The sequence below is a fragment of the Mauremys mutica genome, chromosome 10 (genome assembly GCF_020497125.1).
Source record: "Mauremys mutica isolate MM-2020 ecotype Southern chromosome 10, ASM2049712v1, whole genome shotgun sequence".
In the NCBI taxonomy this organism is placed as follows: Eukaryota; Metazoa; Chordata; order Testudines; family Geoemydidae; genus Mauremys; species Mauremys mutica.
Window position 1 is genome coordinate 13,127,780 of NC_059081.1, and position 17,840 is coordinate 13,145,619.

The following is a 17,840-nucleotide window of genomic DNA, read 5'->3' on the forward strand; positions in this document are numbered from 1 at the left end:
ACCACAGAGGCGCCACTCCAGGGGTCACTGGGGCGCTCCCCTACGGATACTGTTAGGGGAAAAATTTCTGGCATTGGTGCACGTGGTGAGCACGCGCACCTATTGTGGAACACACATGAGCAATCACTCGAAGATATTCTGAACATGCATTACCATCATTAAATATGACAAACATTGATGGACTTGTCATGTTATTGGTGACACTGTCATACAGGTCAGTAGGATCATTACTGTTTTTTGGTGGTGGCTCACATTATCCTGCACTTCCAACACCGTATTTCCTAGTGACTACTTGAGTGAGGTGCATGTATTTTTTACAGTTCTCATCCAGTCTAGAATATGTATCTTCAGCTGAGTACTGCGCAGGGATAACAAAATAGGTTCCACTTCCAAATGCTGTGGCAAGAGACACAAGTTTTGAAACATTTTAACAAGCAATCATCATCAGATGTAGCTCCTGAAATCAGCAACCTTTTCCAAACCTTGTTAAATAAAAATAACCTGAAATTTAGGGCTGCAGTATTGTTCATGCCTAAGCATAAGTCTACTAAGACTTTCCTGTAAATTATATCAACTATAAGAAGTGAATGTGTGTGGGAGAGAGACAGTGGCAGTCAAGTGTTAAAACTTTAGTACACAGAACTTTCCAAGGGCTTGTCTATATTGGGGATTTTTGCACTGCAGAAAAACTGCACCATCATACAGAAGGATTTGCAATGGTGCAACTTACCCCGACAAACCAGGTAAAATCACTGTAGCTACCATGGAGCAAAACTCCTTCAGGCTTGTATACATGAGGAAATTTACTGCCAGAACTATACCGGTATAATTATACCATTATAGCTGTGCTAGTATCTCCCCACTTTTATCCCAGAATGAGTGCTTTTTTGTGGTATAGCATACCAGAAAAAGTGTTATAAATTATTATGCAAACAATGGGTCCAATCTTGCAACTGTCCACTACTGCGTTAAGTAAGTTTTTGGAAGGTCAGACCCTATGCTATGTGCTGCTGCTGAATGAAAGATTATGGAATGTGATATTGCTGTTATATACAGCTTTTAAATGTCATTTTGTTTTTAAGTTATGGTCTAGTCATATAGAAAAATCCTGAGAGTAAAGTTTTTCTAAAAAAGGAAAACCTGATTAGAAAATTTGCAGTCCATATTTTCATAGATGAATTATGAAAACACAGTAACAGATTTATAATAGAAATACAAACTACCCCAGAGCAAATCCTATCAGTATAACACAACATGCCATAACCATTTACTGTTACATTTATAGTATCTGCAATAAAGCTGAATTAGTAACATGATAGCTTCTTACTCTGTCTGTATCTTCATACAAGATAACTCTCTGAAGTACAATTGTTCAGTATATTAGCATCATAAGGCTTAGGACATTCACTTATTAATTGGTACTATTTTAAGTTTATTTGTTCCTTGATTTACATTAGCCTCTGCTGTAAAATTTACAAACTCCAGAACTGAATACCTGGCTTGTAGAATTTAGTTGTGCTCAGTCATAATTCTGAATAAGAAAGACTAATAATTAAAATGTGTTCGGATACAATGTAAGAATATTTTTCATTTGGTTGATATGTAATGTAATTGAGCAGTTTTCATTTTTGAAAACTGAACTCAAAACTTCATGCAGTGTAAACTGTTTGCATGTTCTAGTACAGTGGTGGGCAAACTTTTTGGCCTGAGGGTGACAACTGGGTATGGAAATTGTATGGCAGGCCATGAATGCTCACAAAATTGGGGGTTGGGCTGTGGGAGGGGTGAGGGCTCTGGCTGGGGGTGCGGATTCTGGGGTGGGGCCAGAAATGAGTTCAGGGTGTGGGAGGGGGCTCAGGGCTGGGACAGAGGGTTGGGGTGCAGGGGTGTGTGTGGGGGCTCTGGGGTGGGGCTGGAGATGAGAGGTTGGCAGTGCAGGAGGGTGCTCCAAGCTGGGACTGAGGGATTTGGTGGGCAGGAGGGGAATAAGGGCTGGGTCAGGGATGCAGATTCTGGGCAGCGCTTACCTCAAGCAGTTCCTGGAAGCAGCGGCATGTTCCTTCTCCGGCTCCTATGCTGAGGCATGGCCAGGCAGCTCTGTGCACTGCCCCATCCACAGGTGCCGCCCCTGCAGCTCCCACCGACTGCGGTTCCCAGCCAATGGGTGCTGCGGGTGCCGCACTTGGGGCAAGGGCAGTGTGTGAGCCCCCTGGGTGCCCCTACGCATAGGATCCAGAGAGGGGGACATGCTATTGCTTGCGGGAGCCAGGCAAACCCCCAACACTCCCCCCCAGCTGGAGCGCCAGAGCGGGGCAAGCCCCGGACCCCACTCCCCAGTAGGAGCTCGAGGGCCGGATTAAAATGTCTGAAGGGCTGGATGTGGTCCCTGGGCTGTAGTTTGCCCACCCGTGTTCTAGTAGTTGCAAATATTTTGTTTAAAGTAGGCTGTCTTGTTTTTTGACTATTACAAAACTGTATTTAAGCAACTGGGCATATGCATAGCAATCAAACTTTAAAAAGCTCACAGTGAAGTATGTTTTACCATCCTTCGTCGCAAATGTTTTCTCACTAATTTTTTATAATTTTATAATTAACTTTGAGGTAATCTTACAAAATAAAGATTAAAAGTCTCTTGCATGTAACCAAGAATGCTTATTTAGTGAAAGTAATAAGATATTCCGGGTAAGCTTGAATGTCATTAAATATGACAAACATCGATGGATTTGTCTTATTGTCAGTCACACTATCAAACAGATCTGTAGGATCAGTGTTGCTTTTTGATGGTGGTGCAATTATTCCTTTTTGTCCAGCACAATATTCTCCAATGAGGACTCGGGCCAGGTACATGTATTTTTTCCCATTTGCATCTGGTTTTGAGTAGGTATCCTGGGCAGAATAATTGGCATTGACAGCAAAGTAGGTTCCATTCCCATAGCATGCAGCTGAGATCAGAAAAAGAAAGATTTTAGAAATTTTCATGAGCAACCATCATTTGTCTCACTTTTCTATATCCAAGATGCCTACAACCTTTGCCAAACCTTGCCATGAATAATAATAATTAAAAAAACATCTGGGATTGAAATTAGAGCTACAGCACCATTCCAGACTTACTTGGCATGGAGGCTTTTACTAATGTCAAGTGTAATAATATCGAGCTGGGAGTTTATCACTTAGCTCCAGGTTCTTTTCTCACTGTGGAGCTGCTGCAGGACATTACACACATTCGCTCTGTTTATCCTCTGTGGAATCTCTTTCACACTACAATTTAGTATATTGGTGTTACAGATGTCATGACTGCAGTGGCACCATGTTTCTTGCACTGGGGCCCATTCCTTCTTACCGATATCTGGAGAAAATTGCTAAAACAAATAGTATTTCATAAGCAGAATGGGCACGAAGTGCACAGATATCAAATATGCCTGGAATATATTGTTAATAACTATACACCTTCCAGCCCCAAATCAGGAAAGTGATCACTCCATTGAGTATACAAACAAGATTAGAACATAAGAACGGCCATATTGGGTCAGACCAAAGGTCCATCTAGCCCAGGATCCTGTCTTCTAACAGTGGCCAATGCCAGGTGCCCCAGAGGGACTTAACAGAACAGGTAATCATCAAGTAATCCATCCTGTCACCCATTCCCAGCTTCTTGCAAACAGGCTAGGAACACCATCGCTGCCCGTCTTGGCTAATAGCCATTGATGGATCTATCCTCCATTAACTTATCTAGTTCTTTTTTTAACCCTGTTATAGTCTTGGCCTTCACAACATCCTCTGGCAAGGTGTTCTACAGGTTGACTGTGCGTTGCGTGAAAAAATACTTCCTTTTGTTTGTTTTAAACTTACTGCCTATTAATTTCATTTGGTGACCTCTACTTCTTGTGTTATGAGAAGTAAATTAACACTTCCTTATTTACTGTCTCCATACCAGTCATGATTTTATAGACCTCAATCATATCCCCAGCTTAGTCAGCTCTTTTCCAAGCTGAAAAGTCTCAGTCTTATTAATCTCTCCTCATATGGCAGCCGTTCCATTGTTACAAGCCAAGGTTACAAGATGTACCTTTGTCCACCCCACCTCTGCTTGCTCACAACAAAAGACCAACAATCCACATCTTAAATGTTTGAGGCATGTCTAAGGAATCCCAGATAAGTTGAAATTTGAAGTTCTCTTCCACTAGGAATAAGAAACTGGTTGGGTCTGCACACTTTCTAGTCAGACTTCAAGGAAATTTATTTGGGTATTTTAACTAAGTGATTCTATAAAAATGTTTCTCCTTTGTAAGTTCAAGCAAACTAGACTAATAGAATGTCAAAGCAAACTTTTAAACAAGTGTTTTTGATGTGTTAAACTAGTCCATTTCAAATCAAACCCTAGACAAAGTGCATCTTTACATCTTGCAGAATGACCTGAAGATTGATAAATGTATTAGAAATACTGAAGACATGACAACTGTTGATTATATACCTATGGGGTTCTGAGTGAATTAATAAAAACTTGTTGATTGGTTACAAACAACTGTGTCCTGATCTGAGACACACTGTCAAAGGTAAAAGTAGACCTGAGAAGAACTGTTTAGGTGGAGAGGAGAGCAGATGCTGCATACTCTCCAAGGCCAATGCATCGGCCACATTCTCCAGACCTTTGAGAGACACTTTCTGCTTCAAACACAATGCGTCCTAGAGCTTCCATTGGAGCAGTGAGTCATTAGCTAAAACAGGCATAGCAGAACACTGAAGATGAGCATATTAAACTACACTGAGCTTCTGCAGACAACTATATTCATTCACAGACTGGCAAAGCAGCCTAATTCTCCCTTTACCCTCACCCCAATAAGAAATCTGAATCCAATCCCAGCTGTTGAAACCTCCTACTACATTCACACACACCCCAAACACATAGTACCTACCAGCTGCCTAAACTCTCCTCCTATAATCTCTCCACACCAGAAAAATAAACCGCAAGGACCCACCCATCCCACTCCCAACACAGTCCTGCAAATCCTAGATAAATACACAGGCAAGAACTACTTCCAGCCCTCACGAGGTACTCAGCTTCCAGGTGTCATCTACCGGGAAATTGGGTAGTATTGTAAGGGTTAGATATTATCAGTACATCATACTGAAAACAACAGGCAAATATTAGAGCTACGTGTCATAGCCATGTGAGATGCTCTATTTGTCCACAGTGAACATTATTTAAAAAAAACAAATAAAAACAAAAACAGTATTTGCCAACAGCGTTTTCCAGACAGCAGTACCTGAGATACCACTTTATTCTGACACCTTGAACAGAAAATAAATCAGATGTATGGTAGGTTGGCAAATGTTATCTTTTAATGGTTATCTCTGTATCTCTATCTTAGGTGTATCTAGTGCACCAATCAACATGGAAAATGAGGGGGTATTTCCTGGAAGAAGGCAGAGATGGGGGGTTCTGAAAATGGGAAACGAACAGGGAGTTTCTGGAGGGACACTGGGGCTGAGAAGGGAAGCAGAGACAGAAAGATGGATGATCTGACATAACACTGTCAGTTATACAGAAGTAATAGTATTGTCTCACAGTACTCTACAAAATTGGGGGCCAGTGAGAAGACTCTGGGACAGGACATCTAGAGAATCTCCCTGCAGAATTCCTCCTCTATCATTTTGTTTTAAGGACTGGGGTTCACCCCTACAGAACAGACTGTGGGCTCATTTCCATTTTTGACCAATCCAGGAGGTCAGGTCCTCCCCCAGCTCCCTGGCAGCACAGATCCATTAGAACCGCTTCATCAGGGACTCAGTCTGATCACAGTTGTCCCCATACCAAAAAGAACATTTAGTACTATGCTGTATTATCTTTTCTGATTAACCTTCACAGGACCAAATGGACAAAATACTTATACGCTCCCAGCCAATTCACAAATCTTTCTGATCTGCCATTCTCCACCCCTTTCCATTCTGCAAAGGAGGTTTATCCTTCCTCAACATGGCAGGTGTGAGATCTACATGTGGAGGGAGACAATCCAGACTGATATAAATAGATGAATGCCTCCACTGACCAGACTGTGGTGGGGCTGTCTGCAAAACAATTAGTTTAACGTTTAAAGTAATGCTGTCTCATAAAAGCACCTTGCTGATTCTAGGCTCACAAGAGAACTTAATCAGTTGATCACATTTGAATTTTATTTTATGTTGGATGCACACATGTATCTTTGATGCACTATTTGGCATATACAAAAAGAGGGCTGGTAGTTGAAACTCCCGAGGTCTATTTTCAGTTCAGCTATTGGTCCCTTGGCAAGATGCTTAACTTCTTTATGTCATGGTTTCCCCATCTATAAAACGAGGATAATACTTCCTTGCTTTACAGGGGTGGTACAGGAGCCTAAATGCGTTAATGTTTGTGAAGGGCTCTGAGATCTTCTGATGAAAGGAAGTGCGGAAGTGTTAAGAATCATTATTGTATTATTACTTCTAAAGCTGAGTCATGACTGCAGTGGAGCACAGCTGAGGCAAATACAGAATACAACCTATGTACAGAAAGGAATAGTCTCCAGGGCCACTAAGGAATCACTGTCCATCTGAGGCATGTGTATATAGACGGCATGATACTGTTACACCTTGTCATCCTATTTTATCCTCTGCGTAAGAAAGCAACATGCTTTAAATTTCATATTACCATTCATTCCAGCGTAACTGCGATTAAATCCTTTATTGTTAATAATGGTTAATGAGCCACTCGTTGTTCCATGAAATAGACGCCTCTCATTATTTGTATTGCCATTTTTGGAATCCATCTCCTGCTTTTTTATTTGGTAGGTCTGCCAGTAGAATGGATTTTGTATCCTTTCAATCTACAACATTAGAAAAATGAAATATTATTGATAATGACCAAAACCCTTGGCATCAAATCAGAAAAACATGATGATTAATTACAAAGGGGCATTTTCTGGCCCTATTTATACTGATATTTCTCTTGAGTAACTCCACTAAACACTGTAATTTCTCCAAATTGACATGGGTTTAACTGATTGTGTCACTGGCACTGATTGTGTCATTGTGATTTGTTATGATAGAGGCAGCACTAGGTATTCCATGAAATAGAAGCTTCTCATTATTTGTGCTGCCATTTTTGGTATCCATCTCCTGTTTCTTTACTAGGTAGCCTGCCAGCAGTAACGATGTTGTATGCTCTCAATCTACAAAGTTAAAAAATGAGACATGATATTGATAATGACCAACATCTGCAATTAAAGCAGATTGATACTGGCATCACTTGAGAGCAGCACCTGGCCCACAACGTGATACAAAATATTTTGCTTTCAGAGCCTCATTCTGTGACTGATGTATCATTTTTATAGTTGGTTAACAGGATATCAAAAATATTTAGAATGTGCAGTAAGAGAAGTAGTAGTTACAAAAATAACATATCCATTTAGGAAAAGGTTGTTGGCGGCCCATACCCTGATTAGGGTGACGGGCATGAATGAATGAATGAATCATTAGTTAGATTCTCTCTGTACCATTTCACTGCTGTCCCATATCTTTTATATATCTTCAGTGAAGAGCTAGCTTTCAAATGGCATGTTGCAGTGGTTAAAATATATCAAAATATGATGGGGAGATCACCAGTTTTGGTGCATGTTGTTACTGTCTTGCTATTATATGATGATGTGGTAGCTTCTTGTGATGATCGGCATGCATCAAAAGGAAAAGAGTAGAGACCAGCCAAGAAGAGTATCTGAAAGGAAACAGTGCCCCACCAGGCCTATATCCAGCTAAATAAGTGTATGCATGTGTGTATTAGCAATGTGGTAATCAGTGTAGCAGAACATCCCAATTCATCTAATTGCCATCATTTAGACTTGAGCAGGATGGTGCATCTGTACCAATGTAACAATTATTATAACTGATAGATCTAAAGTCCTGCTTCAGGACGTGTTAGAAGATTTAAGGTATTTCAAAAGAGGGATTTTGCATAAAATTAAATGATTATGTATTGTTTATCTGTCTTTTCTCCTCACCAAGTGGAGGAGCAGCAAATGGCAGCATTTGGTCTGGAAAAGAGAGGGAGATGGCCAGTGGGCAGAACATCTTTTATAGGCGAGGAAGTGGAAAGGTACCTCCTCCTATTGCTCACACTTCAGATTCTTTTACTTGGAAAGTCCTCACTACCCCAGCCAGAAAGAAGGGGGAGCTCCCCCAAACCAGTGGGATGAAGAGGAAGGAGAGCTTATCCTCTGCTTTTAGAGATCTGTTCTCCTGCACTCTTCCTTATTTTAGCTTCTTGGTTGCTAGAATTTAAACAACAGTACATTGCTATGCTTCACTGTAGCAAAAAGGCTACTATGAAAGGGTTAATATTGTGTACTAAACATATGACTTATACGCTGCATAAGATTTGCTTTGAATATCTTAACTGTGATGTTAACTTTGATAATGGTTAGTATTATGGTGATATTGATACCATCTGCTCTGCCAGTGTTAGGATTCTTTTTGTAGATCCTTAATATTCTCCCAAATCATCTAACTAGCAGGTTGTTTGCACACATCAGCAGGTGAGACGTTGGCTTTGTCTACACTAGCAATTTTCCTGAAGTCTCCCATCTTTGTAGTACCACTGGTGCAACTGCACTGCTGGCAATAACAGTGGAAGTACTAGAGCAGACAAGGTGCTGGCAGACAGCGTTTTAAACACCATGGGCCAGATTTTTAAAGACATTTAGGCACATAAAGATGTAGACAGGAGCCGAGTGGGATTTTCAAAGGCATTTAGGTGTCTAACTTCCATTGATTTCAACCACTAGGTACCTATCTGCATTTTTAGGCACCTAAATACACCCCTACCTCGATATAATGCTGTCCATGGGAGTCAAAAAATCTTATCGAGTTATAGCTGAAACTGCGTTATATCCAGAGGTATATATATATCCAGAGGCTCCAGCCACTACGGGGAGCCCCGGGCCCTTTAAATCACCACTGGAGCTCCGGCAGCGGGGCTCGGGGCTATCCGCAGCGGCCGGAGCCTCTGGCCCTTAAAATCCACACCCGAGCCTGGTTGCCAGAGCCCTGGGGTTCCGGCAGCCGGGCTCAGGCGGGCTCCACACGAAGTTGGATATAACGCGGTAAAGCAGCAGGGCTTGGGCAGCGCTTTAAAGGGCCCAGGGCTCCCTGCTGCTTTACCGCGTTATATCCGAATTCGTGTAGTATCGGGGTAGAGGTGTACCTTTAAAAATCTGACCCCATGTTGCCTAGACTTGCTCTCAGCAGGGTTAGACTACATGGTGATTATAACCCCAGCAACCGTCTATAGTATGCTCCCACTGGCAGAGCAGCACATAATGCAGTAGGGAGAGATTTTAGGGAAAAAGCTAGTGTAGATATAATGGTAGCAACCGTCTTCATGGTCAAGTCCCTTTTTATTATATTTTTTGTAAGGAATTCCCTGTGTGTAGTAATCTCTAGTGTGCAGTTAGACCTTAAAGAAGCACAGCAGTGGAACCAATTAGAGGAGCTGTTGGGTCTTGCTTTTCCTGACTAGTTACACCTAGGAAGATCTCAAAAGGAATTTGGAGGTTCCAGGGGAAATCTCCACAAAGCATCCCAAGTTTCTGAAAGGGGAATGCAGGCCACTCCCTAAAAGCACTGGACAGGGGAGGGGCCATCAACCACCTCAAAGATTCTAGAGAGGAGAGATGATCTCCTAAATTCTTTTGATAGATGCTAGAAGACTGATGAGCTTCCCTCCCAAGAAGACCTGTCATAGATCAGGACCCAGATATTCAGCTGATATAAACCAGCATCATTTCATTGGCTTCAGTGGAACAAAGCTGATTTACACCAGCAGAGGTTCTGGTCTGAGACGTAGGGTGGAAGAAAGGTAGTGCTGATGTCTTTCCATCACCAGCCCCCATTCTCAGCACTGTCTTGAGAAGACTTGTTCTGAGAAGCAGTCTCACTTTAAGGTTGGGCAGAGTGACTTTGCTAGACTTCCGAAAGCTAGTGCTATATCTGTGATAGCTTAGCTTCTTTTCTGAGCTTCCTTCTCCAAAGCAATAATAGGATCTCTCTCTCTCTCTCTCTCTCTCTCTGTTTAATAAAAACAGACTAGGAAAGGATATTCTTCACTGTGTCTGCTCATGGTTGGAAGTTGAAGCTAGACGAATTCAGACTGGAAAGAAGGCACATATTTTTAACGGCAAGGGTAAACAACAAATGGAACAATTTACCATTTGCCCTGGTGGAGTCTCTATCACTGACAATTTTAAAATCAAGATTGGATGTTTTTAAAAAGATCTACTCTTGTTCAAAATGAATTATTTTGGGGAAGTTCTATGGCCTGTTTTATACAGGTGGTCAGACTAGATGATCACAATGATCCTTTCGGACCTTGGAATGTACAAATCTATTAATCATTCCTTTCCTATCAAGGAACTGTCCACATTTTAGAAATCTAAACCAACTCTTCATCCACCCTTCGTTATCTAATCTAGTGCCAGTCACCAAGATATGTAGGCTCAGAAACCAGTGCAGCATTTTACCTTATCAATTTTGAATGCTGAACACGTCTGTTGAAACTTCATCTGAACATCCTGATATTCTTTCATTTCTGGATGTAGCTCCACTACTTTGACACGTTCTTGTTTCATATCACACCACTCTTCAGGGAGAGTTACTAACTGTTTACCTGCAAAGTAAACATTCTGTTAATATTATTTACACTACATTCCTCTGGTTATGCAGTCATATGACTTATTACAAATCCTTTCTAAAAGTAGAACACCCATTTATTATCTAGTCTCTAATTAATGCCATTCTTTGTCAAGAGAATGCATAATCCATGGGTTCTGGGTCAGATTTACTGATGCACCCAAGCTGCTTTCCACCATTCTGGCAGCTCAAAGCAGCCATAAACTTATCTTAGCGAGACATCCGAAGATTCACAGGTAAGAACAAAAGAAGGCTGTCAGACCAAAGGTCCATCTAGGCTGGTATCCTGTTTTCCAACAGTGGCCAATGCCAGGTGTCTCAGAGGGAATTAACAGAACATGTAATCATCAAGAGATCCATTTCTTGTCGCCCATTCCCAGCTTCTCACAAACAGACACTAGGGACACCATCCCTGCCCATCCTTGCTAACAGCCATTGACGGACCTATCCTCCATGAATTTATCTCGTTCTTTTTTGAACCCTGCTATAGTCTTGGCCTTCACAACATCGTCTGGCAAGGAGTTCCACAGGTTCCACAGACTGTGCTTTGTGTGAAAAAATACTTCCCTTTGTTTGTTTTAAACTTGCTGCTTATTAATTTCACTTGGTGACCCCTTCTTCTTGTGTTATGAGAAGGAGTAAATAACACTTCCTTATTTACTTTCTCCACACTAGTCATGATTTTATAGACCTCTATCATATCCCACCTTAGTTCTCTTTTTCCAAGCTGAAAAGTCCCAGTTTTATTAATCTCTCCTCATACGGCACCCAATCCATACCGCTAATAATTTTTGTTGCCCTTTTCTAACCTTTTCCAATTCCAATAAATCTTTTTTGAGATGGGGCGACCACATCTGCACGCAGTATTCAAGATGTGGATGTACCATGAATTTATATAGAGGCAATATGATATTTTCTGTCTTCTTATCTATCCATTTCTTAATGATACCCAACATTCTGTTTGCTTTTTTGACTGCCGCTGCACATTGAGTGGATGTTTTCAGAGAACTATCCACCATGAATCCAAGATCTCTTTCTTGAGTGGTAACAGCTAATTTAGACCCCATCATTTTATATGTATAGTTGGGATTATGTTTTCCAATGTGCATTACTTTGCATTTATCAACGTTTAATTTCATCTGCCATTTTGTTGCCCAGTCACCCAGTTTTGAGAGATCCTTTTGTAGCATTTTGCAGTCTGCTTGGGACTTAACTATCTTCAGTAGTTTTGTATCATCTGCAAATGTTGCCATCTCACTATTTACCCCTTTTTCCAGATTATTTATGAATATGTTGAATAGGACGGGGCCCAGTACAGACCCCTGGGGGACACCACTATTTCCCTCTCTCCATTCTGAAAACTGACCATTTATTCCTGCCCTTTGTTTCCTATCTTTTAACCAGTTACCAATCCATGAGAGACCGTCCTTCTTATCTCATGACAGCTTATTTTGCTCAAGAGCCTTTGGTGAGAGACCTTCTCAAAGGCTTTTTGAAAATCTAAATACACTATATCCAGTGGATCCCCCTTGTCCACATGCTTGTTGACCCCCTCAGAGAATTCTAGTAGATTGGTGAGGCATGATTTCCCTTTACAAAAACCATGTTGACTTTTCCCCAACACATTTGTCTGAGGGGTTGGAGCAAATGCGACAGAGACAAACACCTACAAGATCTCTATCAAGTGTTCTTACAACTACAATACCCACCTGCTGAAGTGAAGAAATAGATTGACAGAGCCAGAAGAGTACCCAGAAGTCACCTACTACAGGACAGGCCCAACAAAGAAAATAACAGAAAACCACTAGCCATTACCTTCAGCCCCCAATTAAAACCTCTCCAGCGCATCATCAAGGATCTACAACCTATCCTGAAGGACGATCCCTCACTCTCACAGATCTTGGGAGACAGGCCAGTCCTTGCTTCAGACAGCCCCCAAACCTGAAGCAAATACTCACCAGCAACCACACACCAAACACTAACCCAGGAACCTATCCTTGCAACAAAGCCCATTGCCAACTCTGTCCATATATCTATTCAGGGGATACCATCATAGGACTGAATTACATCAGCCACACTATCAGAGGCTCATTCACCTGCACATCTACCAATGTTATATATGCCATCATGTGCCAGCAATGCCCCTCTGCCATGTACATTGGCCAGACTGGACAGTCTCTACGTAAAAGAATAAATGGACACAAATCAGACGTCAAGAATTATAACATTCAAAAACCAGTTGGAGAACACTTCAATCTCCCTGGCCACTTGATTACAGACCGGAAAGTCGCAATATTACAATAAAAAAACTTCAAAAACAGACTCTAAAGAGAGACTGCTGAATTGGAATTAATTTGCAAATTGGACACCATTAAATTAGGCTTGAATAAAGACTGTGAATGGATGGGCCATTACACAAAGTAAAACTATTTCCCCATGCTTATTTCCACCCCCTCTACAGTTCCTCACATCTTCTTGTCAATTTCTGGAAATGGACCATTTTCATTACCACTACAAACAGTTCTTTTTCTCTCCTGCTGATAATAGCTCACCTTAACTGATCACTCTCCTTATAGTGTGTATGGTAACACCCATTGTTTCAGAGTGTGTGTGTGTGTGTGTGTGTGTGTCTTCCTACTGTATTCTTCACTGCATGCATCCGATGAAGTGGCCTGTAGCCCATAAAAGCTTATGCTCAAATAAATTTGTCTCTAAGGTGCCACAAGTACTCCTATTCTTTTATCATCTTTGTTTCCAAATCTAGCACCTTTCTCAATTCTCCAGTATATGGCTGCTCAGAACTGTTAGTATTCCAGATGTGTACATGAACTGCTACTTTGTTTGTCCCTTCTATATTCTCCCCACAATTCACTCATGCTAGACATAATGTGGCCCTAAGTAACACCAAACAGCTTTCATTCACCTTCATCTTTTGAGACTCTTAGAATGGCCATAATTTTCCCTCTGTCATCTATGGCACGTTTGGCTTCCAGATCCACTTTATAGTTTTTATTCCAAATGGTGATGTTAATCTCTTTTTGGTTTAATGCTGCAGCATCCTCTAAGCGTAGATTTGTTAGCCTGTCAAAAGGCAGGTACCGATCCTTTTCTAGATATTGCCACTCAACGAGGTTGCTGAGAAGTTCTGCCTTAGACTGTTCTTCTTGAACCTCTCTAACTCTTTTGATCATATGTTGAATTTCCAAACAAGCACGTAAGACGTCTTTGGTAACACCAGATACTCGAATAAAGGGCACAGAATCCTTGAATTCCAGATGAATATTGATGTGCAGTTTCTTCTGGAGGTCTTCCAGTTTCTTATATTCCTGGTCATCAAAGCTTGAAATCCATTCATCTGAGATAGTGCTTTCATGCTGTTCCTTTAAAATCAGGTTTTTAATCCAGGATACAGCATCTTCCACATTTTTTTGGCTTTCACCACAAATCTGAAAAACAGTTCTCTCAATTTTCTTTTGCAAAACCATTGCAGGCTTTTTTTCCATAGCCGAAGAATTCTGTTTCTGTCTTCCAAAGCCGAAGAATGCTGTAATGAAGTATAAATACTTGCAGTTACTCAGTTGCTAAAATTAAATAAGGGTTATTTATGCCTCAACTTAAAAATGAACAACCAGACATCTACTTACAAGCACATTTTGACAAGAAGGACTCTGATGCAGGTGTATCAGGTACATTAGCAGTACCTTCTCTTTTCTGCATGCATGCATGGAACACACTTAGTAGTTGTGGCTGGAAGATGATAATTTTAATGTTTTTCACAATTTGAACAGATTTATCACTTGCAAAATCAACTACAGCATCCATCATGTTATTAGCTACTACTGCTGGATCAAGGCCTGCTTGACCTGTAACAAATGTAACAATACAAAAAATACAATGTGTTGAAAGACAGTTAATACAGATATACTTTTATTCAAGCAATGGACCCATGCAAAACTAGATCTTAAACATAGCGCCCAATCCTGCATTCTTTGATTCCAGTGATTCTCATTGATGTGAATGGACATTTTGGGTGGTCCAGGAATGCAGAAGCAGGCTAAGGAAAAATCAGGCCTAAAGAGATCGGTTCATATCCTATCTAAGGCCTGTTCCTACTCCTACAGAAGTCAGAGTGGAAACTTCCACTGACTTCAGTAGCAGCAGGAACAGGCACACAGACACCTTCCAGTGGGATATCCATGAACATCAGTTGAGACAAGCATTCATGATTCTCTAGATAGTAATATCATATGGATATTCTCAAGTCTCTAACGTTAAAACATGACAGTCTTAAATCACTTGATATGGTTTTCATATTTAAGTTAACAAGAGTGATCTCCAGCTTCCTTATCATTTCAAAATCCTTGCTCTGACCTTCACTAGACATTATTTGAATGCCCCAATACCACAACAATTTTCTTAATATAGGAGAATAAACTTTTCAGGTAAATCAAATCCCTGGAGCACTGAAGTCAATGGAATCACACAGGATGAATTTGGTCTCAAGAAGGCTGATTGGTTTTAGTTTTATTTCCCAACAAAAACATAAACCTGTTCCAATAGCTGGGAAGGCAACCGACGTGTACGTCTTCAGTTCACACTCCTGGAGCACTTTGGAGACTAAAGATTTGGTATCGTTCTGGGCAACAAGATGAATTATTTTTTTGCACATCAGGTTTCCTGCTTGTGTGGTTATAAAGCCATTGTGAGGTTGTGAGGCTGAAAGATGAAAGAAAATATATAAGGCATGACAGAAAGTGATAAATCTTTTAATTATCCATAATACAAACTTTTCTAAATCATCATCTTCACCTGCCTGTACTACCCTTTCCTTAAGCCCCTGCATTGGCTTCCAATCTCCGTCTGCACCAGCTGATTCAAACCCCTCATCCCTGCTTTCAAGGCCACAGCTCAGCTTCTGTCCACATCTTATCAGGCCTTACTCCTCAGCTTGCTCTGTGCACTCAGACAGCTTGGTGCAACTTAGTGCTCCACGGGTATCCAGACTCTCCTCTGTGGTTCTGTGGACTACACAGCCTCACTCCTCTTTCAACTCAGATCCACTTCCTGCAATTGCCTTTCAGTGCTAACCTACACATTTACCTCTTCCCTGACCTTCTTCCCTCCAGTTATGTTTACTTAACAAACACGGAACTCATTACTTTTTCCTGTTGGATCTTTATCTTCCATTGGTTGTATTTATCATTCTTCCATAGATTATGTCTAAAATTAGATATAAGTTCTGCTAAAGTAGGAACTTTCCTTTTTTACTTGTCTCTGAGCCATGCGGAGGATGTGGTGGGTTGCTGGTATAGGCCAGCAGCACATTGCTACTTCCTAACTTAAGAAAAATGGAGACACAAGAAAGGAAGTCAGAGGGTTGTGTCAGAAGCACAATGTCTTCTGAGGCTTCCCCTGGGTGGTGCAGCTTATTTAATTACATATAAATATGTACCACCTAGTGCTCAGGCTCTGACCAAAGGCACCATCTAACCCTTTGTATTTTGCCCTGTTTTGAAGGGTTTTACTGGCACAAGAGGATGAGTCATATAGCAGAGCAGGTTCTTTTAATTTATCTTGATGCTGACATCTCTTAAGGATTTTTCTTTTGCTTTGTACTTTATTTTAACATCTCTTAAGATGTTTTACAAGCATTGTATTAATTAATTAAGGAGTTGTGAGATCATGGATATACACAAGTACAGTAGTGGGTTAATTTTCAGCAGTGGTATGCTCCCACTGCCTTCAGTGGAAACGGTGGGTGCTCAGTGACTCTAGAAAGCAGGTCACAAATGCTGTATTTATACCTAGCTGAGCACATTCTGCTTCAACCTGTGGTCCAGCACCTTCCAGAATTGCCTTAGAGACACCTAAAATAAGAAAAGGCGTATTAGTTTGACAAATCAAATAAATGAAGAGTACTCTTAAAGTCTCACCTAGGTCAACGAGACCAAGTACACAATATCTCTCACATCTGGTAATAGTATAGGCCAAGATTTTTAAAAAATAAAAGCCTACATCAGATGCCTGTTAAGGCATCTGCCTGATCTTCAAAAGTGCTAAATACCCAACAGTTCCCAATGAGGTCAAATAAAACTGTTACTTCCTTATAGATAAGTCCTATAAAATTTAATAGGGATGATATCAATAACTTGGTTTATAAATATTATAAAGCTTATAATATTTAAAAAAGAAATTTTTACTTCTTATGTAATGTTTAAACTTCATACAGACTGTAACAGGGTCAGGATGGCTTGCCTCTTGAGGGCTGGAGGGCTTAGGGGTAGTGAACCCTTGCTACTAAAGATGCACACCTGGATTGGATCAGGTAATTCCCAATAAAAGGCAGCAAGTGGCTGCAGTGCAGGGGGAAGTTCAGGAAAGTGCAGGAAGTAAAAGAGGGTTCTGCAAGGAAGAACCTAATCCCAGCGGGGTTTGGAAGCAAGAGCCACAAACCTGAGGCTCCAGCTAGACTGGGCCTGGGAGTGGCCTGCCAAAGTGGGAAAGACCCCTGTAGGATGAATTGGAGACTGCTGGGAATGATCAGGCTCCAGCAGAAAACCTTGGGACGCAAGGTTTCCCTATTGAGACTACAGGCAGGAAAAGCTTGGGAGTGACCTGACAAGAGAGTAAAACAGATGGACTGCGTTTTGGAACTCTTGGGTTTTATTTTGGAGCTTTATTTAGGTGAATAAATGTTGCATCGCAGAGGAGCAGGGACAGAGTCTGACAACCCATGTGATCATAAGCAGAGAGTTCTTTATTCATTTCCAGCATACTCTTATATCCCATTATGGCCAGCAATCAGACAGTTGCTAATTGGTTAACAAAATTAACACAGCCGCAGCTGTAACCCCATAGGGTAATTATCATCCTAACACCTGTTTGACTTATCATCCTATTTACAATTAGCTGGCCGCTCAAGGCCAGCCCTTTATACACAATTCCCAGCGTTATCGGCTCGTCCCAGAAGCCTAAACAATCTCAGCATTTCACATTCTATTCCCAACACTTCCCCCCTCCACCCAAAATCAAAAAGGAGGGGAAAAAAAAAGGGATAAAAACATTAGCAAAACATTTCCAACTTATAACAACATAACACCACAATCTATCACAAACCAAAATTAAAACTTTATAAAGCCAAC

The 17,840-nt window shown here is 41.0% G+C and overlaps 1 protein-coding gene across 1 annotated transcript in view; it reads right to left on the bottom strand.

The window, feature by feature from the left end:
- Window positions 1–1,828: 1,828 nt before the first annotated feature.
- LOC123378826 (protein mono-ADP-ribosyltransferase PARP14-like) overlaps window positions 1,829–17,840 on the bottom strand; it is a 49,876-nt gene continuing 33,864 nt past the window's right edge. Inside the window, exons 13-19 of the mRNA XM_045033035.1 lie at window positions 16,503–16,565; window positions 15,247–15,414; window positions 14,343–14,561; window positions 13,622–14,242; window positions 10,530–10,675; window positions 6,668–6,842; window positions 1,829–2,942 (exon numbers count right to left, since the gene is read on the bottom strand). Of these exons, the coding sequence (XP_044888970.1) occupies window positions 2,653–2,942; window positions 6,668–6,842; window positions 10,530–10,675; window positions 13,622–14,242; window positions 14,343–14,561; window positions 15,247–15,414; window positions 16,503–16,565 (1,682 nt within the window). The 3' untranslated portion in view covers window positions 1,829–2,652. The remainder of the gene's footprint in view (window positions 2,943–6,667; window positions 6,843–10,529; window positions 10,676–13,621; window positions 14,243–14,342; window positions 14,562–15,246; window positions 15,415–16,502; window positions 16,566–17,840) is intronic.